The sequence below is a fragment of the Athene cunicularia genome (genome assembly GCF_003259725.1).
Source record: "Athene cunicularia isolate RWA chromosome 18 unlocalized genomic scaffold, athCun1 chr18_part1, whole genome shotgun sequence".
Classification (NCBI taxonomy): domain Eukaryota; kingdom Metazoa; phylum Chordata; class Aves; order Strigiformes; family Strigidae; genus Athene; species Athene cunicularia.
In genome coordinates, this window is record NW_020799123.1 from 21,689 (window position 1) to 42,995 (window position 21,307).

The window sequence follows — 21,307 nt, forward strand, 5'->3', positions numbered from 1 at the left end:
CACAGTGTTGTTTAAAAGATATATGTTAGAGGCACTCTCTGGTTATTACATTTGCATTGGGCAGATTTGAAAATAAAAACCTCATGACAAATATAATACAAGCTTAATTTCATTGTTTTCTTAACTGTTGTCTTAAGGAGAAGCACAGGGCCAGGATAAGTGAAAGTAACCAGGATCTTAAACCCAAAGGTCTAAACCTGGGTGAGGTATCCTCAGTTCATCTTCTAGTCACTGGAGAGAATGGCACCCCTAAGCAACTTGTTATCTAATCTAGCTGAGAGACCTGTTCTTAGGTTAAAGCAATTGCTTTAATTAATTGAAGTTAACTGCATCACAAAAGTATTTTTGGATGGAAAATAATTTCAAACAGAGAATTCCTAATTGAGAATTTTTTATTTGACATAAGAACAAGAACACCTTTAAAGGCTTTTCTGAAACACCATGTCCTCCCTGTTTTGCTGGTTATGTGATCATGGAATAACTTTTCCTTATGAGAAGTTGAAGGGTAAGGAAAAAATTGCTGCCAGTGTTCACTGAAAAATTCTCAACACTTACCTTAATGTCCTCTCAAACACTTACTTTCTGACCTCACATGTACTTTTAACAATATCCACTGAGGCATATTAGGAACATGTCTTTAAGTACAATAAATAAAAAACTTTTCAAGACATTTTATCTATTAAAGTCTAAGGCACAAAGCAGAATTTATATGAAGCAACGTATCACTACCACAGAAAAATCATAGTCATTGGTTTAGTTAGTTTACTGGCTCTTCACTTTGTGTGCTGGTCTGTATGTTCACACACAGCTCTCCTAGTGCTGCTGAACTCCAGGCCATGAACACCTGCCTGCATCTCCCTAACTTAACTCTGTCACCTACTGCACTGCAGAAAGCTTTTCCTACACGCATACCCACAGTTCCTGGCACAGAGAAACACTCATTCCAAAACCTAACCAGATATTACTGTCCATACTGCCTAATGGCTACAAACAATGCTCTGGTTTCTAAACCCAGGCACTGACAGATTGAAAATACTACGTAGCCACACTGCTGCAGAATACAGAGTTGCTGTCAGAGCAAGAGCCCACAGCTCTGTTTGGCCTTAGCAAGACCTCAGGATTAAGGCTTATCTGGCTTTGTCTGAAGTTGTCTTGCCTCCCGGGATCTTTCTTTTTTTAAATTAGCTGTAACAGCAGTTTTTGTAATGACCAGGTGGTATGCCTTATTTGTTTTAGTTCTGCTGAAGCTTTGTACAGTATTTTTATATTTTTTAATATTATTTATATTTTAATACACCTGCCAGTAACAAGTAGTTACTCTGTATGGAATTAAATATTGATGACTCTAGAACCATGATGTTATGTAGAGATAGAGGCCCTTATTCTGAATAAATGACATGATACAGAATATATACCTAAATTATATTCTATGTGCAGAATATATAGAATAAAGGCTGATAAAGAACACGAGCCTGTACTCTTCTCTAGCTCCTGTAGAAATACATGCTTCGAAGTGGAGAGATGATAAGTAACATAGACGATCTGTATGTAACAGATCGAGAGATGTGGAGGGATGATATGTAACATAGCATTATGATATACATAACATGATAACATATGACATGATATGTAACAGACATATATGTATGGGATCAGAAAAGAAGCAGGGGTGAGCACTGAACACCTCTGGGCTTTTAACAATTCAGCAATAGTCAGTTAAAGAAATGCAGACCTCTCAGTGGGGCAAAATAATCTCTACCAGTAAGCAAAGACAACACAGGAAAGTACCTAGCATTTTTAAATGTGCCATATAAGGTAAATTTTACTTTAGTGTGGAGTTGCAAACCACTGAAGAAAAAAGAAGGGGTAAGGCACATTTCAGAATACATAAAAAGATCCCTAAGTGGTCCCTAGGTGAGAATGAATAAACCACCACCAGGGCTGGCACTGCCCCCCCCAAGAGGGGCAGAGGAAGGCATTTTTCTGTAATTATTAGATTAGTGGGATTTTTTTTTTATATATATGCACAGAATCAGTGCCGTAAAATATCATTTGCTGCAAGAACGCAGTTCTCCAAGTGCCTTTTGGCTTGACAGCCTAATAACTGAGGGCTGGTATGGATGTAATCATTAATGTGTCTGAGTGTATTTTCTTTCTGAAGTCTGCTCTTTTCTTGCCTCTGACTTAATCAGCTATTCTCAATACAAACTACTACTGAACTGTGGTTTGTGCTTAATCAGTTATTCCATTGGATAATGCTCTCATGTAATTTTGAAAGAAATAAATAAAATTCTTAAAGCTGTTTGAGCAGTGAAATCTCTAAAGCGCCATTGGAGACCTACTGGCTGATGTCAGTGTTCTGCATTTTTCTTAAATGTTACCAGTTACAAGAGGTACAAACTGTGGCTTGTTTTGAAAACTGAACTTACTTCCCAGAAGATTTTCCAGGGCAGGTATTCATGATGCTGAGACCAGCAAGTGCTTTTTTACACCATGAGACCAACATCCATGAAGGTAAACAAGGTTTGCCTCTTGTCATCCATCCTTCAGTAAACCAAATGATGGTTAAAAAACAAGACCAGTACTAACTTCCAAGCTAATGTATAGTGGACAAGCCTCATGTATAATGGTTTCTACATTTATATGACTGTGTGGAAATGAATTAAACAGTCCCTGGATGTAGTGTTGAAAGCACGGTGTGACACGTGTTCAGTCTGGAGCAAAGTAGCAAAGACAATCTCCTGATCTAGATAAGATAGAAAGGGTTTTTAACAGACATAGAATAGGAAGGAAGAGGAGGTTATCTTTTTTCATAGAGCTGGGAAAAGAAAAAAAAAAAAAAAAAAAAAAAAAAAAAAACACCAAGGGAGAGCATGCCACTGCTGTGGATATGTGGGAAGAAAACATCAAAAAAGTAATTGCACAGGCTGAGGAGTGTTTCTGACTTTGAACAGGAAATGTGTTTAACTTGAAGTTCTTCTGTTGACACTATTTCTGATTCAAAGGTTTCTGGTCCTTGCATTGTGATCACAGGACTTTACAAAGAGCAGATTTTTTAGTTCAGAATTGTTAAGATATATATATTTATTTTCTTTTTTACACTGAGAATGGAAATACAGTATGTATCTGCTGTTCCCAGGTCCAAACACAGTGCTGACACCTTTTTCAACCAAGAATTTCTGTGCTTTCTGTCATGGTTTGATCTCAGAGTGCAGCATGCAGCTGCTCACTCACCCCTTTCCTCTCAGGATTGGGAAGAAGAAAATAAAGCAAAAGTCTCAGGAATCAAGATAAGGACAGGAAAAGATGATGCACCCACTATGGTTATGGGCAAAAAATGGGTTCTTTGGGGGAAGAAAAAGAACATAAATTTAATTCAGGCACTAACAATAGACAGAATAGGACAGTGAGAAGCATTACCACATCTTAAAAGCACCTTTCTCAGCCACCACCTTCTTCCCAGGCTCAGCTTTGTTCCCTATTTCTCTACCTCCTCCCCACCAGTGGCACAGGGGGGAGGAAATAGGGGTGTGATCAATCCTGATGTTTCTTCCTCCTCGAGAGGGTCGAGGGAGAACTCCTTGCATTCTTCCCCTGCTCCAGAGTGGTGTCCCTCTCATGGGAGACAGTCCTCTATGAACTTTTTCCAATGTGAGTTCTTCCCACGGGCCAAAGCCCTTCCCCAGCTGCTCAAGTGTGGATCCCTTCCAAGTGTTACAATCCTCCCAGCGCCAAACTACAACAGCAGAGGCTTCTTCCCACAGAGTCCAGGCCTTTTTGGGGAGCAGCTACCTGCTCCAGCATGGGATCCTCCATGGGCTGTGCATGGACATCTGCTCTACCCATGACCTACATGGGCTGCAGGGGGGCATCCCTACATCTCACCATAGGATACAGGGAAGTCTCTGCTCTGGCACATCTCCACCCCTTCCTCTTCCTTCCTTCCATGGACCTTGGTGTTTGCACCTTCTGTAAATCCTCCCCACAACTCCCACTCTTCCTCCCAAGTTCCCCTTCTTAAATATGTTATCACAGAGGCACAGAAACCATCGCTAATTGGCTTGAGCTTGGCAGAGGCAGGTCCAACTTGGAGCTGGGAGAGCTTCGACAAACTTGTCACAGGGAGGCATTGCTGTAGCCCCCTCTTCTGCTACCAAAAATCCCCTCCACACACACAAATCCATCACATTTACTAAGTCTTGAAAATATTCATAGTAATATTACCCAAAAAATGGGCTAATCATGCAAATCAACAACAGCTCTATGAGTAGGGGGGACCAATAAATGGTTATGACATAGGAATTCTAGCAAATGCCAGAAGTATCTTTAAGCAGAAATTGTACTGTCAGTATGCTCATTGATATCAAAGCTATCAAAAGAAAATATAAAGAAAATCAATAAAACAAGAATGGAAGGAAATGGAAACAATGGCTGAGGGGGAAAAATTAGATAATATTCATCTAACTGTGAAAATACTGCAGTCACAGTGAATGCCCTGCAATCTCATGTGGGTGAGACAAATGGGAAACACAGGACTCACTACAACCTACATGTTCTGTTATCAGGAGCATAAGCAGCACAGAGATAAAGTACTTCACCCAGCTACTGCTAGTATTAAAAATGTCTCTGGCTTTGACTGCTAGAAACACATATCCTTGCAAAGTATATGAAAATCTATATGCCTTTCCTTTTCCACTCAAAGGGAGAATTGTATTCTTAGTTGTTAAGCAGCCACTAATTAAAAAAAAAGATCTATGCTGTGAATGAGAACATGCCCATGCTTAGGTAGTTCACAACCCCCAGAAATGATAGCTGTAAAGTTAGGATCATATTTTTGGGGCAGACATGGATTTGAAATTTTAGTTTCTTCTTCCTGGATGAATGCTTTAGCCAACAGTGCCCCTAATCATTGCTTTCTCTGTAGTGTGTTAAACTCTTGTTTCCTCCAAGAAACAAAACCAAACAGAACCACAGACAAAACATTGAAGAACACTCACCCACCCACACACCCAATGCTATGTCCAACACTTCTGAAAAATGTGAAATGTAAGTAATGTAAATATATGTAAGTGCATGCTCATGCTCCCAGACATCCTTCTAGGCTGAGCACTTCAGGGAATTAAGCCCTAGATCTCCATCAAGTTTCACACTTGGACACACACCATTCATCTCTGGTGTCATCTGGGACAGTTCCTGGAGCTCAGCTCTGGACAAAGGGAATCTAGAGACTTTCAGATCTATCTGAAGGAGAGTGAGGACCTCATTTTTGTTCAAGTTTCCCTGTAGATGACTCACCCTTTTTATGGGATATACCCTCTGAAACAATTCATATTCTTGTTTCTCTGGTGTTTCTAAAGGTGCTCTGTAGGTGGCAGTGCAGAATACATTTCTCTAGTACTTCAGTGTGTTTGGTTATTGCAGTCACTGTATGTCTGCAATTTTCCAGATGGCTCAGGAAGTCTTCCTTTACATTTGTTCATTATTAGTAGCAGGAATGTTAGCATTTTGTCATTGCAATCTTATACATTGTTGGTTGTCTAGTTCTTTCAATTGACTTTTTCCTATTCTTGCTCTTACATTACTTGTACCATTGCTCCTGTTCATTTGGAAACAAAGCAAACAAATTACTTGGAACTTCTGTGAATCCTCTTTTGTGCTTTTTTTTTTTTTTTTTTTTTTTTTTTTTTTTTTTTTTTTTTTTAATGTTTCACCTTCACAGAAAAATGTTTCCAGAACTCTGAATAAATGAAACAAACAAGACATCCTGTTCCATAAAAGGAACAAAGCAGCTTCATTACTGATAGGGAAATGCCTGTTTGTTTAAAGCTGATGTTCTGAAAGTAAGCAAAGACAGATGGGGCTTTAGGGGTGATGGAAAATCAGATTTCCTCTTTACTTTTGCAGGTGGCTTGGCATGACTTCCTAGCTCATTTGACTTAATGTTTTTTACATTCTTCTGTGGAAACTGATGTACATTTCAGGACACCATGACCATCTTGTACTGGAAAACAGGTATTCACATCTGTCATTCACTATGAAATCTTTTCAGCTAGAAGTGCATGCAATGTTTCAAACATTGGCACATTGTACAGTTCTGTTGTTTGGACATCTCAAATCTTGATTCCCAACATCATTAGCTTCTAGAGCAAGTTAGATTTACAAACTATGTCTGAAAGTCCCCTCCTATGCTGTCTTGAATAACCTTCTATTCCTTCCCACTCAGTGAAAGTTAACACTCCTCTGGTACCCACAGACCTAACCATGAAGTCTTTGTTCTTGTTACAACATTCCGAATGACTCTCTCATTTGTAGACTTGCCATTCTTTCATTGGAGATGAAAATTGGAACACAGAATTTAGATGACCAGTTACTCAGCACAAACAGGAGTACTGAATCTGGTTGTCAAAACTTACAGTTTAAGGCTGTGATACAGTTCTTTTAAAACAGCAAACTAGGAATGTTTTATGGTAAACCATTCTTTTACCTAGAATCCCAAAGGGCAATTGTGGTTGTCAGGTTAACATATAAGTCTCTTTGCAGGAAATGTAAAAGTTAGATGAGCTACCTAAAGATGATATGGTCCCAAAATTACTGGGTAAGAGGCACCTGTGCCTTGCAGATACCACGAGTGGAAAGTAGCCTGTGGCACCTGGAAGTGCAGTACGACAGCCTGGTATTTGTTCCATCACTCAGCTGTCCACAGCAGCTCTGTGGCTCCCAAGGCAACTTGATCAAAGACCCTCTCCTGACACGTATATACATCATTCATATTGCTGAACAGTGATTATTTCAAGTAGCAACTTCTTTATGGTACCTTTTGCTTGTTTTTGAAGACCTATTCTTATCATGGAGTTTATAAAAATGTCTTTATGTGCAAAGTTAATTGAAGGTCAATGACAAGAAATTGAGACAATCCAAAACTGCAACCAAAGGCAAGACAGAAAGATATTTCTTTGTACAGTTTCACTGATACTGTTCTAAGAGCTTTTACATGACTGTTTAGCTTCTTGGAATAGATAGGTCAGGCAAGTCAATCACACTGTAGATGCTATATTTACTTTTAAAGTATTCCTGTCACATGGCTATACATAGCTATTCTCATTCAGGGCAAGCAGCCTCAACAAATGCAATGCTCTATGAAAGTGCTAAAGTACTTTAATTAAACCTGTAATACAAAATTTACAAAAATACAAAAGAATGTTTTATCTGTACCTGGAGTCTTCATATCCATAGTAAGTGATTCTATTTTCTCTGTCTTTTAGAACAGAAAACACTTCCATTATGTGTTTTATCTGAAATTAAGATTTAAAACTTTTTATCTGTTTTCCTACAATAGCAACATAATTAAAAGTTAAGTGCTATATATTAGCCTATGTTTTGCTTCAAGGCAATATTTGTACTAAAATTCTATAATGTTTTTGCCAACCTAGAGTAATTTGAATAAACAAAATCCAGATTTGGTTAGACCATGAAATGATGAGGAAAACAGACAAACAAACAATATTACTCTGTTTATTAAATAATAATATTAAGGCATTTATTGGGAAACAAGCTTCCCACTGCTTCAAGCCTTTGGCATGCTGATTACTGGATTTTCTATATATGAAAACACTGATCTTTTAGATAAGAATAATTTGAAAAGTAATGAATGCATATTATGATTACTGTTACTCTCATATAGTCTTTTGTTTTCCACAGAGATGGGTATTCTTGCCATACTTGCTCTACCATTGCTTCTCTTAGGAGTCAGTGGAATTATCTATATTTACCAGTCAGTCAGGTGGCTGTTGTCCAAGTCAGCTGTGCAAAACAAGGTGGTGGTGATAACGGATGCCATCTCTGGACTGGGAAAAGGTGAGTTGTCTCATTTCTGCTCAGTGTCAGAGAACAAAAACAGCCAGAGAACCACCCTCTAGGTGATAAAATGTGCATACATTACCTTGTATATATTCATAACTTCCTGGATGAAACAGAAGTTACAAAATATATTTTTAAACAAATCCTATGATATTTAAATGTACATTTTTAGTCCCAGGAACTGTTGGAAAACTTTTAGGAACTGCAGAGCTTTGTATTTATTTAATTCAATAGAATAAGAGGTTCTGTAAACATATTGAGTGCTATTTTTAACATGGTGTTACTATGAGATCTTATTACATAGGCTGTCACTGCAGGGTAGCAGCAAATCAGTATAAACAGGTGTCACCTTACTCTTTACATGTTCCTTCTCAGCCCTTAAGAACTATGATACTTCCTGCTCCCTGTAAAAGTGCTCACTCCTCTGTTCATATCTCTGCCCCCGCTGTCTCCCATGTTACTCCTCTTCCCTTGACATCCTCCAGTACCTCCAAATGGCTTCCTAGAGATGTGTAATGGGGGTTCAGTGGATGGAAAAAAAGGGTATGTGATCATTTATTTGTTTATATAAGCTGATTGACTGAAGGGCCAGCCACTTAGCATATACCTCCTGCCTACACGGTGCTGCCAGATTAAAGGTACTGGGTCATATATTGCTTATGTACAGTCCTGCCCTAGTCGTCTCTTGAGGAGCAGTGGATGCCAGTGCCTTATAAGGCAAACAAAGCTTGAAGCTACAGTTTGGTGTTTTCAGTGAAGACTTGCTATATGTTGTAAACCTGGCACTCCCAAGCAGAAAATGGATGGGGAAAGAGGATGCTCTTGCAGAATTACTCCTTAGCAGAACAGACCAGAGACCTGCAACAGAAATGCACACAACACTGGCAAGGTGTGCTTTATCAGAGTCTCTTAGAGCAAGGTATGAAATAACCCCGACCTCCATATCCCACCTGGTCTTTCCCTTTCCCTGACACACTTCAGTTTCAGTTGAAGATAATATTAACATGCATTTTCTCTCATTGGTTATATTTCAGTATTTTTATTTCAAGAGGCATGATTTAGAGTTCTCCAGCTGAAAATGCATGTCTCATAGAATCACAGGGTGCCTGGAGGTTTCTAGACAAAAGTTCTGCTTGGAGCAAATGTATAGCCAGTGTTAGATCTGGCTGCATGTGGCTTCAAGCCAAATCCTGGAAACATGCAAAGATAAGGAACGTTTATTGAACATTTCTCCAGGTATCTTGCTCCAGCACTGCACAACCCCTGGGGAAGATTTTCTTATTAATTTTTTTGTTTTGTTTTGTGACTGCTACTTTGCTCGAGGCTACAAAGACAATTACCTCCCCCCACCCCCCCCACCCTCTTTTTCACATAGATGAAAACGAAAGTATCTCAAAGCAATTTTATTTTAATATTCTAAACATATCTACTGCCAGTATCCCAGAGGGTGATACCAAGAAGTTATTTGCAGTCTTGAACGATTCCAAATCATGCAGAATTTACTGTGCAGTCCACTCATGCATATGTGATGGTCATTTGTCCAGAGCTTTAAAATACCAGCTGTCTGGACAGCTGCTGCATATTTGAGCTCTTAGGCAATCATCAAATTCCTTTTACCACATGTCAGAATTTCTGGACTAAAAATTACATAAAAGTTAAAAAAGATAAACAAAACCTGTGATGATTGAAGCTGTTTACAATGGTTTATGGTTGTTATTTAAAACTAATTCCTGTTTCTTTTCAGTGCTAGAACTCAGAAAAGTCCAGAATATTTCTAGAGGAGAACATCAACAGCTTCCCTTTTTTCATTTTACTGCTTTTCACACAGTTGTCACACAGTATTCACAAGGGTGCCCCAACTGTTATGTTCATAGGAAAAATACTGGTGTAGTTGTCCTAATACTGACAAATAATCTTTTGGGCTTTAAATCAAAAATCTTTCTATGTTAGGAAAAAAAAGAAAATTAAAGACATTAATTAAATTACTATTGTAAATAGTGAAAAAGATTACACAAATAAAAGTCTCCAGCTGCACAAATTTACAAAAACAGAAGAGTGGATCCAGAAGTGCTTCCACACGTATATTAAGAATCTAACATATGCAATTAAGATACCTAGGACAAGTATATTAACATAACTGGATTTACCTGTGGGTATTGAAGTCTGAAGAAAATGCTTTTTGGAGGATGGACAGCTATAGCACTGGAGTTGTACTGTTGATCATTCAACAAAGACCATAGGAGCTAAGACAGATCAAACAGGCTGAAAGGCATAAGAGTAATTGTAAAACCATATTCCTGTTCTTCCCATGCTGAATATGTAACTGTCATACAGATTTGATTTAGGGACCAAATATGAGGGCTGCAAGGCTGAGAGTTTTTTTGGAAGACCTAGTCAGGGGAAGAAAACATGAATGGAAAAATAACTCCTGATTTCCAATCCTACCAGCACAGATAACCCACTGTCAACTAATTGTCTGGCTACACCCAAATGAGAGATCTGGTGGGCACATCATCAATCACATCCTCAGGCCTATCTGCAAGACATTATCTATTCCAAGAAAGAAAAGGCAGGAAATTGTGTACTTTTCCTGGACAGGAAGAAAACCTTGACAGATTTCTGGATTGATAGCCACTATTTCAGTTCAGCTGAGCTGGAACATACACCCTATAGCAGCCTATAACAGCCAAAAGGATACAACTGACACTGAATTCCTAAAAGATGCACATGAAATATCTGTTCTGTGTTTTTAAATACCTTTGTTTAGTCAAACTGACAGGACAGTGAGGAATATATTCTCCCTCAACACCACCTAGAGAAGAAAATAGGCCAGAAACACATGTCAAGATGCTCCAGCCTGCTATTTTGTTAATCTAGATTCAGTTGATCACATACTCCCATGAAGACCTGAACTAGTGAGTTGGCTTCAGTCTTCTAGGCAGTGCTGAGGTAGGATAATAGTTAATGCTGACTGCAGTTCCTTCTGGTATGTGAGTGCCCACTTTCAGAAAAGCATAATCATAGTTCACTTGCATAAGAAAAGGAGAAGAATCCTCCTCAGAGACCTAGTTTAAACTGGGGTGAATCCCTAACTCAGAATATCCCTAAATATACAGAGAAAAAACAGTGCCAGCCCAGCTTACCCAGAAATTTATCAATGACTTTTTCAGGAAGGTTTCAGGGAATGCAACTGAACAAGAAGTAGCTCAATCTGGTCCCTGATGCCTTTGCTGACTACTGGGAAGGTGTAATACTCAGGAGATAAAGGTCTTGGGATGGATTACATATGGAGGAAAGGGTCTGTAGAAGAAAGGCCTCTCTCATTGGTGCTTCATCTGTGGGCCTGTGGGTGGTAAGGTTCTCTATATTAATCTTTCTCAAAGTTGTAGATGAGTTTCACGTTGCCAAGAGTTTCATGAAGGTAGCATACAGAGCTAGTTCTATTATTTACTGGGGTTGATTTGTTTCTTCTTTATAATTGCAGTAGACATGAAGGGGTGCAAAAGATGCAGTTTGTATTGTAACAAGCTTAAGCATTTATTTTTGTATATTATTTAGAGCAAGTGTGTATGTAGGTGGAAAGAGTTAAGGAAGAAAGAAAATCAAAACAATTTTCTAAGAAGTCAAACCCATTATCAGTTAACTGTCATACTGTTATTTTCTTAATCAAATTTTTATTAAATCCCATGACTAAACAGTACTGTTATGCTGTACCATTGATTGTGAATTATATGCTTACATTTAATTTTAATTTATTGCTCAGATATATATTGACATTTAATGTTTTCTTTTTATATTTTATATATATTTAATATATATGAATATATATTTAATATTTTTATATATTTATTCTTTCAAAATTAATGGATTTTAAAGCATAGATTAAACATCATTAGCAAAAACATCATCTCAGTTCAAGAAAAATAAACAAAACCAAATTTTTATTATTGTTACTATTTCTTTAGAATATCTTTCTCTCCTAGAATGTTCTCGGGTGTTTCACACAGGAGGAGCAAGGCTTGTGTTGTGTGGCAGGACATGGGAAAAGTTAGAAGCCTTGTATGATGCTTTAATTAGCGTGGCAGACCCCAGTATGGTAAGTATTTTCCCATTCTGCTTTGAAAATTCACAACTTGAGGTAAACACCTTGTTCTGGTACACAAGGGCTTTTAAATCCAGTAAAACCAGGTACATGAGACGTGATTCACTGTTAATGGTGATTTTGATCACCCAGATAACACACCCACCACAGTCCAGAGAGAGAGAGAAAAAAAAAAAACCTCCTCTGAAGGTCTTCAAAGCATTATGTCAAAAGTCAGAAATCCTTCTCTCTTGAGCTAATTCAAGGTAATTACTGTAGAACAACTGAGTCATCCTGCATTTTGAACAAGCCACCCCACTAGAAATGCTAGGCAGAGGAATTTGCCTGTAAATTTGGATGGAAGGGATCCAAAGTGCTTCATTTAATCACAGGAACTACCATTCATTTTTCACATAAGAGTGCTCAAGGAATGGCAGATGGGTCTAAAGACTGAATTAATTTTTAGTTTCTCCACAACTTTGAAGCATATGAATAAGAGTGTCATTTCCTCATTACCACTGACTGGGTCACTATGGATGTAGACATGTAATGCTGACCCTGCTGCCAGTTCTTTGGAAGGTGTTTCTTTGATGCTTGTGGGAAAGCTTTCCTCTGTGACCAACAGATAGCTGATTCATTTCAGGGCACAGGTGTTTCTGAAGGCATCACACAAATTCTACAGCCACTGTTCACCAGACCAACAAATATTTCCTTTTTTTTTTTTTTTTTTTTTTTTTTTTTTTCAGTGAGTTTCATTCATCTACATACATAAACCATAAAAGTAGTGTGTTCACGTTAGTGTGTGCAGACTCGGCTATGAAAAATACACTGAGGGACCAGCACTACATTGACATATTAATATAGTAAGAGAAGATACTCAGAGCTCATTCCTCTGCTTCATAGCAGATCTACATCTTTGCAGAAATCATACAGTTTGGATATTTCAGCTGTTTGGATAACCTATGGCTGGACAAACCATTCCTGCCTTCCAACTGCCCCCCAAGTATATATAAATTATCTATCAAAGCACTGTATCCTAGACTCTGTGGTCAACAAAGTTCCCCAGGGGCCTGCTTACAGAAAGACCATAACTTGGAAGTGGTAGGAGTCGTCCCCTGTGCCTAATGTCGGTCTCCACTGATTACAAGAGAGACAGAACTCGATAACGTAGATCTAGTCCAGCCTATCCTAGCCATGGTTTTCTCTTTGTCTGAATTTCAGAGTCTATGAATACCCATTGCTGAACTACCTTCTTTCTAGAGTGGGTTAAAAGAACAGATTAAAGTTTTTGGGAAAATGACAAAAAAATTTTCTTCAGCTATCAAGGTAAATTAATTTTCAAGACAAGTACATAGAAATACATTTTTATTTAACAGGTATCCTTGAAATGTCTTTTCTTTATTAGACATATGCACCAAAGCTCATACTTCTGGATATCTCAGACATAAACTGCATTCAAGATGTAGCTAAGGAAATTCTGAATTGCTATGGCTGTGTGGATATACTGATTAACAATGCAAGTATGAAGGTGAAAGGAGCAGTGCAGAGCATTTCATTGGAACTTGATAAAAAGATAATGGATGCCAACTATTTTGGACCTATAACATTAACAAAAGGTATTTTTTTTTGTCCCTGTTTTGCTGTTGCCACTTAAAGCTTTAGATCCAATTCACTGGCATTACACTGTTTCACTTGCACTTGTATTTGCCTTTTTCACTATAATCAAGAGCAACTCTGTGAAAATCAATGGATAGAAATTAAGGTTAAGATCAAAATCAGAGTGCCTGTGTTTGGAAATAGATTGGTCAAGAAATATATAAGCAGGTGTTTGAAAGATAGACTTCTTAAAAATGTCTGCTTATTTTATTTTTCATGTGGTGACTCCTTTATTTACGTGCTTGCTGCCTTTGGTACAATTGTTTTCAAAACCCTTGCAAGGATACAGACAGTCTGACAATTAAATGTGATAATACTGCACTCAAATCTGCATGTAGAATCCAAGTGAAGTCTTTATGACTGTCAATTTCCAACTATTGGATTTTGTGATACTTTTGATTGTAGGATTGAGACAACCTTCATTAAAGTTGTGCTATCTACACCTGTCACTTCTTTTCACTAAATACATTGAGCTCTTTTACCTATGTGGCTCTTTCTTTTATTTCTTTTTTTTCCAGCCATTCTTCCCAACATGATTTCAAGAAGAACTGGCCAAATTGTTCTAATTAACAGTATCCAAGGGAAAATAGGAATCCCATTTCGTGCAGCTTGTAAGTTATATATAGCAAAAATGTGCGTTTGAATGCAAATAGATTGTATTACATGGCACTAATCAGTTATTAAAAGTGTTAATTTGCATCCTATTCCAGTAAACTACTAATACACTATTTGGCTGAAAAGTTTTCAAAGTAGAACTCAAGGATAGTTTAAAATGCTGTCTTTGGAGTATAACTACCTCCTAAGGTACTTGAGGACAAGAGGATATCATATGTGACAGCAAGGGGTTTTTTATGATCTTAGGAGACATTCAAGAACCAGCAGACTTGTAGGCCTAACATTTGTACTGGGCATATTGGTAGAAACCAAAATGAATACTGAAGCAGTGTATAAATATTACATACTTGTAGATACTAGCTACTGTTTTGTAAAGGGAGACTCATGGATTTCTGTGTGGGAGTTTAATATGAGATGTAGTAATTGTATGCTGCTTGACTTTCCACAAAATTTTCAAGAAGGTCTTTCATCCAAATCTCCTAATGAAACTAGGCTGTCCTGAGTTATGGTGAAAGGTCTATGCATTAATAAAGTTCAAAGTTAGTGGACAGAAAATATAGGACAGATGTATAGGATTTAACTGTGACAGGAGGTCAGAGTGGATGATGGCCTCTGAATTAAAAGGTCTGTGAGACCTCAGGATTGCGACTTATAGTTCCATGAAAGGAAAATTTAATGGGAAAAGTGACAGAAACTGTAAGGAAAACAATAGAGAGGAAAAAAAATATTGTATTTATGCCTTTGTATAAATGTGTGCAGTGCCCACATCTTGAACACTGTGTGCAATTCTGGTCACTCCATCTGAAAAGAAGTGTAAGAGCTACAGAAAAGTCTCAGAAAAGAAACAACACATTGATGGGACATCTGGAATGGTTTTCATCTAGGAAACAGCCAATTGTGTCAAGATACATTGTATGTGTATAGAATCATGAGTAGCAGAAGATCTAACAGAGATAGATAGTTTCTACAATGCCTCTATTTATGTTGCATGAAATGAAGCTGCCAGAAGAAGGAATGTCAAAACAAATGAATGGAGAGGCTTCTTCCCATTCCTGGAGCCCACCTGCCATTTTTTAGCTTATATTATGCACAGGTTGATTTTCACTGCAAACTGAATCAAATACAAGGTGGATGAGTGCTTTGTGCAGCTCTGCTGTGCTTAACACTTAGTTCTGCTTTTGGTCAAGGTTCACAAACTATCATCCTTCTTTAATATCATTCTCAATAAAAAGACACTAAGAGCAGTTAAAAAAATTCTTTAACATTCAGTTACTTTAAAATTAACTTTAATATTAAAGGCATCTTGGATTACTGTTGCAGGGCAAAAGCTTAATTAGTTTACAAAATTTTAGTACTCCTGCATTCCAGAAATGGACATCTATTTCATTGCATTTTATTGATGTGTCACAAACTGCAGCAACAGATGGTGTGGAAACTCATCTCAGGGACAGCTGTTCATCCACCAAAGACACTTTTAAACTGTGGAAGTAATACAAGTAATATTCCTTAACCCAGGACTTAATATTTCCAATTGGGAAATCCAGACACAGGCTCTTTGACATGTCTAGGGAGACTGACTGCATACCACATGCATAATTGTCCCGTACAAACAATTTTCTCTTGTTTGTTTTAAATACATGATATGAGATTTTCACTGGGTGAAATAATTCACTGTTCTTTTGCTTTTTGGTTAATCATTCCATACTCAATTTTCCAAACATCTGTGTTTTATGGAGCTCTATCATACATCTATATCCATACATTCATATATCCAAGCATACATATGTGGGTTATTTTAATTTTCTTTTAGATGCTGCTTCTAAGCATGCTGCTCTAGGCTTTTTTGATTGCCTTAGAGCTGAAATGGAAGAATTTGGTATTTCTGTCAACACTGTGAATCCGACCTTCATCTGTTCATACCATCGCCAACCAGCACCTGGCAACTGGGAGGCATCTATTTGGAAATGTAAGGTTTGATGCACCAAGAGAGATGGTAGATGAGGCCCATATAGCAGTATGGAGGCTTTTCCTTGGGGGAAGAAAAGAGCATAAGAAAAATAATGGAAATGACAGAAAGGATGGACAGGTTAGGGGAGCAAAAGAAAAGGAAGACTGGAGAGATCAGATGATCCTGGTGAAAAGAGAAGGAACATGAAAAGAGACAAAGTTATGTGAGAAAATAAATACACCAGGGCATGGGGGAATGGAGGTGGAGCAGAGTATGAAAGGTCTCAAGGGAGAGTTCCACTGCACTCAAATTGCTCCTTCTCTTACAGACTGTGAGGATTTTATTTCAAAATTGGAAAAAATATCTTAGGGACATAATGATGAGAGGAAGGGAAGGGGTAATGGATTAAAAGAGTGTAGGGTTTTAATTAACTCAACTGATGCACTAGCTGTTTATCTTTTCACCACCACTCCCTCAAATGTGTGTATCTGTCTGTATCTCTTATTCTCCTCTGTTTTATTTGCAGTCTTCTTCAGAAAGGTGGCATATGGTGTGCATCCAGTGGAGGTGGCAGAGGAAGTCTTGTGCACAGTGAGCAGTAAGAAGCAGGAGGTGCTTATGGCCAACCCTATCCCCAGAGCAGCCATTTACATTCGCACCTTCTTCCCTGAGCTGTTTTTTGCCATTGTTGCCTCCGGAATTAGGGAAAAGGTGAAGACAGAAGAGGAAAATTGATTTTGTTCAGTTCTTTTCCCTACTTTTGACCTGAAAAGAAAGATTATGTTTCAAATGTCAATTACTTCTGCTTCTCACTATGGGTAGAATAAAGCAGGAGACTTTATTAAACATGAACCAGCCGATGTCTCAGTGATTCACTGCCATTGACACACATTCATCTGTGGGATTTCTAGTCTTGTAGATTTAGTGAATATGACAAGATATCATTGTCTGCACTTCAGCAGTAAGGGGAAAACTCTACTAGGAACTCTATGACTGCTTTAAGAGAGTGATTCTAAATAAGTAGAAAAAAGATTGGGGACCTGCAGCAACTTATAGAATAGTCTGTCAGTGCTAAGACTGATGGGAACTTATGGGAACAAAGGGATGGGAAAGGAGTGAGATGTGGGAGACAGAAGAGTAAAAATGTGTGGAAAGTGGGGTTAGAGCCTGGATCATAGTGTTCCTCAGATGTGCTTTTTGGAAGTACGTACAGGACATGGAAACGATGAGCCCAAATAAGGACTTATTAAGTTCAATATCTCATCCATGACAGGAGCCTGGAGTACATGCTTGAAAGACAGATAATAAGAATGGGGCAATAATATGTATTATACTCTCCCAGGTTCTGCTAATCTGTTACACAGTTTGAAACAGAATTTGTCTCTGCATCTTGTTAAGCTATCAATTTTTCAGACAAATTTTTCAAATTCCTATTTGAAAGATTCCATCCCTGAGGAAAGGAACTAATTATATATTAAAAAAATACTTCCTTATGTTTACTTTGAACCTGGTGTCAAATAACATTCTCTGATATCTCCTACTTATTTTACTGTGAGAGACAAAAAGTAATGGTACTCAATTCATTCACTCCCAGTCATGCATGTCCATCATACTTTCCATGCTGTTACCTGTTTTCCAAGTTGGAAGAACCCTGTTATCTATTTACTCTCCCTTTGTGAGAAGCCTGGATTATTCTTCATGTTCTTTTTTATATATTTTCTTTGTTTATATATATATATATATATATATATATATATTAAGGTGGGCAGGCTACAGATACATGCAGCAATCAAGAAAGATAAAGAATCTGGTTTCACAGGCATACAGATGCTTCCTGAGTTTTTTACTTCTTTGCTTCTTTTACATCTCTTATACAAATTCTTGGTTTTGAGATATTTTTCTGCCACTGAGCATTGGGTTCCCTTGTCCACTCTGCTACATGTGGTAATTAATCAACATGTCCTTCATGAACGTGGCCATTATTCATGTCAATTATCTAAATTCCATATAGTCTCAAAGTTTTCTCACTCCTCATCATTCTAGGCTTCTCTTCCCTGTCACATTTCCCAATTCATGCTGAGGACTTACCCCCTTATTATCACATCCTGTTAGCTGAACCAGAATAGAAACAAAGCTAATGCAATGTTGTCCAGATCTTCAGTTTCATATCTAAGCTTAAATTCTGTCTGCCAAACCCTCCCCTGGTCTTTCTTGTGTCATCAGTACTCACAGAGATCATGATCACCTACTTTTTTGCAGACACTGTCAAAATGCCTTGCTTGCAGAATACTTACAAAGGAAATACCTACTCAGAAAAAGTGCAACCAAACCACTTGCTGCTACAACAAGTCCTGTTGTTCATACAACTTTCAACAGCAGCTGCACTTATCACTTTTTATCAGTAAGGATCACCAAACATGAATGGAATCCTCAGTGAAATGAGATGGTTACCATCTTTCTGGGATATTAACCTTTTCTTGTATGTCCAGTTCAGTTTCTCTGGCTTCAGGAAACACGCAGGCATCTACCTCACCCAGGTAAATAATTCACAACTAGTGAGAAATAGCCAGTTCCTGCAGTACCTGATGGAGTTCCATCTATTTTCTGTTGTAGCACTGTGCTTTTAGTGTTGTTTGAATTACTATGCCATAACTGTGAAGTTAAACATTTACTTTGTCCAAAATTTTCTTGCTCCTCACCAGAACTCTACTCCCTCAAACAAATGGGATTTTACTCTGGTCTCAGTTATACTTGTGTCTGTATCTCAGCAACAGCCAAGCCCTTCCCAACTCCACAAAAACAAACTATGGAATAACTGGGTAATTTCATCAGAAAAGGATCAGAGAATCATAGGATATCACAGCTAAACATGGATCAGAATTATTTTGATTTGTTGTAAAAACAAGTCGATTGCATGTTAAAATAAGCTGAATAATGTTTCTGCTGCGTTTTGCACTTTCTAGATATCAGCACAAATTCTTCAGTGGTTTTGAATATTTCACTTCAAAAATGTGGAACAGTTCCAGAAACCACAATGAAAAGCAGTCAGAGTGACAAAGGTAAAATAACACTTGTGATGTATCAAGAAATTTTAAAAGAACAAATATATTTTAATCTAGAAAGTAGAAGAAAATTCTATCTAAACAGTTTTCAAATACCTAAAATGTACTGCCAGGAGGATCAAACTGAAGCATTCTCAATTTATGCTGTAGTAAGACAACGTGCTACAATTACTGCAAAGGAGATTTACAGGGAAAGAATTTTCTGCTAAGAATATTTAAGCATGAAAGATAAATTGCCATAGAAATTCTAGAATGCCTGTCTTTGGAAGCTTTAAAAAAAAAAAAAAAAAAAAAAAAAAAAAAAAAAAACCACCAACCTATGTAGCTTTAGTTTATCCTGCCTAGAGGAAAAGGAGGATTAGGTGACCTTGTAAATGTGTCACACTTTTCTACAGTTCTGTGGTTTACTGAACAAGGTTTCTCTACTGGTATTTCTGAAGTAATTCTTTTTCCTCAGGGGAAATCTATTGTTTAATCTGAACTTTTCTATTTCATTTACCCATCTCTGCCTCACTGTCTAAATACCTGTGGATATATGTTGCGCATAAAAAAAATATTATAATGACAAAAAGAAATAGTATGACATGAGTTCATTAAGAGATATTTTCTGTGAACTTCACTCAGCCATATTTTAATCTATGTACACTACTTATTAATACTAACTTTTATAAATGAGGACAAAACTAGGCGTGCGGATTGAGTTGTGGAAGTCATAGGAGACAGCTATTCAACTGCAGCTTCTTTGATTTTTTTAAGCTTCCCACATGCCTAAAGGGCACATAAGGTTCTGATATGAGCTGCAGTTGCACTGTTTTAAATCTATGAAGTTTTTTGTGGAGATCAACTGCTTCTTGGTGAAAATTGGCATTGCTGGACATAAGGGCCCTTGAAGTAAGGAAGAATTTTAAAGAATGTTAAGACTGGAAAGTCTTAACAGTGAGGAGATTCTTGTCTGATTTTAGACATCTGTCCTAGATATAGCCTACCCAGAATTAACCTCCCAGATCCCCTTCTTAAGCAGTGAAAGAAACAGGTGCCTGTAACCCGTGATTTATCTGACATTATTTACAGATAAATTTACAGATTTATCTGACTAATAGAAGTGCCTATTTCTTTTGTTAACTTTCACTGGACTCTAAGTAACCAGCACAACTGTAGATCTGTGTATCTGCCACAGGCATCTGAAGTTTACTGAGGTGCCATGTTCATCAAGATTGGTTGGGTCAAATGAACTGAAATAAAAATGCCACAGTATTTGATAAGTTGTAGTTTGGTTGTTGAGGGCTTTTTGCCTGCTTTCAAATAATGTGGTTTCAGGAATTACCCCAGAATTATTGACGCCTACAATCTGTGAGTCAAAAGTTAAAATAAGGGCCAGAATGTGAAAACATGTGTTGCAAACAAGGATAAGAAGTCTTGCATTTCACTGAGTGATTTTGTTTACCAGACATCCACAGAAGACCTTCTCGAATGTGAGAAAAACAGGTCATCTGAGATTTAAGAACTGATCAGGATGGGGGTCCTATTGCACAATTATTTAAAAGCTCTTGTCCACATACAGTATTTTATATGAGCACAAACCACTGTGAGAAACAATCCTGAAGAAAGAGCATATGGTAGAGACTACCACTCTGTGTTTATAAACTGCACAAAAAAAAAAAAAAAAAAAAAAAAAAAAAAAAAGCAGTTAAATTAGATCATTTAAAGATCTTTCAAAGGTTTTGTAGGCACCAAGCAAATACGCTCCTGGATAAGGTGGAAATTCATCAGTGACACCCAGGAACAACATGAGATAGGTAAAAATCTAATGTAAAAAGACCACAGTTATTATAAAAGAAGAAAAGAAGAAAGTCAGATGAAATAATGAATAATTCCTCTATCAGTGAAGATGTTAGAAACAGAAACAATATGTGAAACAGAAACAGTATGTGAAACAAACGGAAGGAATAAAAAAAAAATCTTGTGTTCTGTTCAAGGGATTGAGACTACTTCTACTAGAGTGGATACCAAACTCACTCTCAACTGCTTTTTTTCATCTGCAGAGTGGAAGGTAACAGCTTCAGAACACTCGGCATGCTGCAATGAACA

The 21,307-nt window shown here is 37.6% G+C and overlaps 1 protein-coding gene across 1 annotated transcript; it reads left to right on the forward strand.

Annotated features, from left to right (window-relative positions):
• Positions 1-7,103: 7,103 nt before the first annotated feature.
• On the forward strand, positions 7,104-17,866 carry DHRS7C (dehydrogenase/reductase 7C). Its single transcript, XM_026861024.1, has 7 exons — positions 7,104-7,232; positions 7,699-7,854; positions 11,841-11,953; positions 13,344-13,554; positions 14,113-14,205; positions 16,020-16,175; positions 16,684-17,866. Exons 2-7 carry the CDS (start codon positions 7,701-7,703, stop codon positions 16,890-16,892), a joined length of 936 nt encoding a protein of 311 aa, XP_026716825.1. The 5' UTR covers positions 7,104-7,232; positions 7,699-7,700; the 3' UTR covers positions 16,893-17,866.
• The last annotated feature ends 3,441 nt before the right edge of the window (positions 17,867-21,307 follow it).

Coding starts and splice junctions, on each gene's coding strand:
- DHRS7C (XM_026861024.1), top strand. CDS start 7,701: ATGGGTATTCTTGCCATACTTGCTCTACCATTGCTTCTCTTAGGAGTC. Junction 13,555..14,112: donor ACCTATAACATTAACAAAAG/GTATTTTTTTTT, acceptor TTTTTTTTCCAG/CCATTCTTCCCAACATGATT. Junction 14,206..16,019: donor AATCCCATTTCGTGCAGCTT/GTAAGTTATATA, acceptor ATTTTCTTTTAG/ATGCTGCTTCTAAGCATGCT.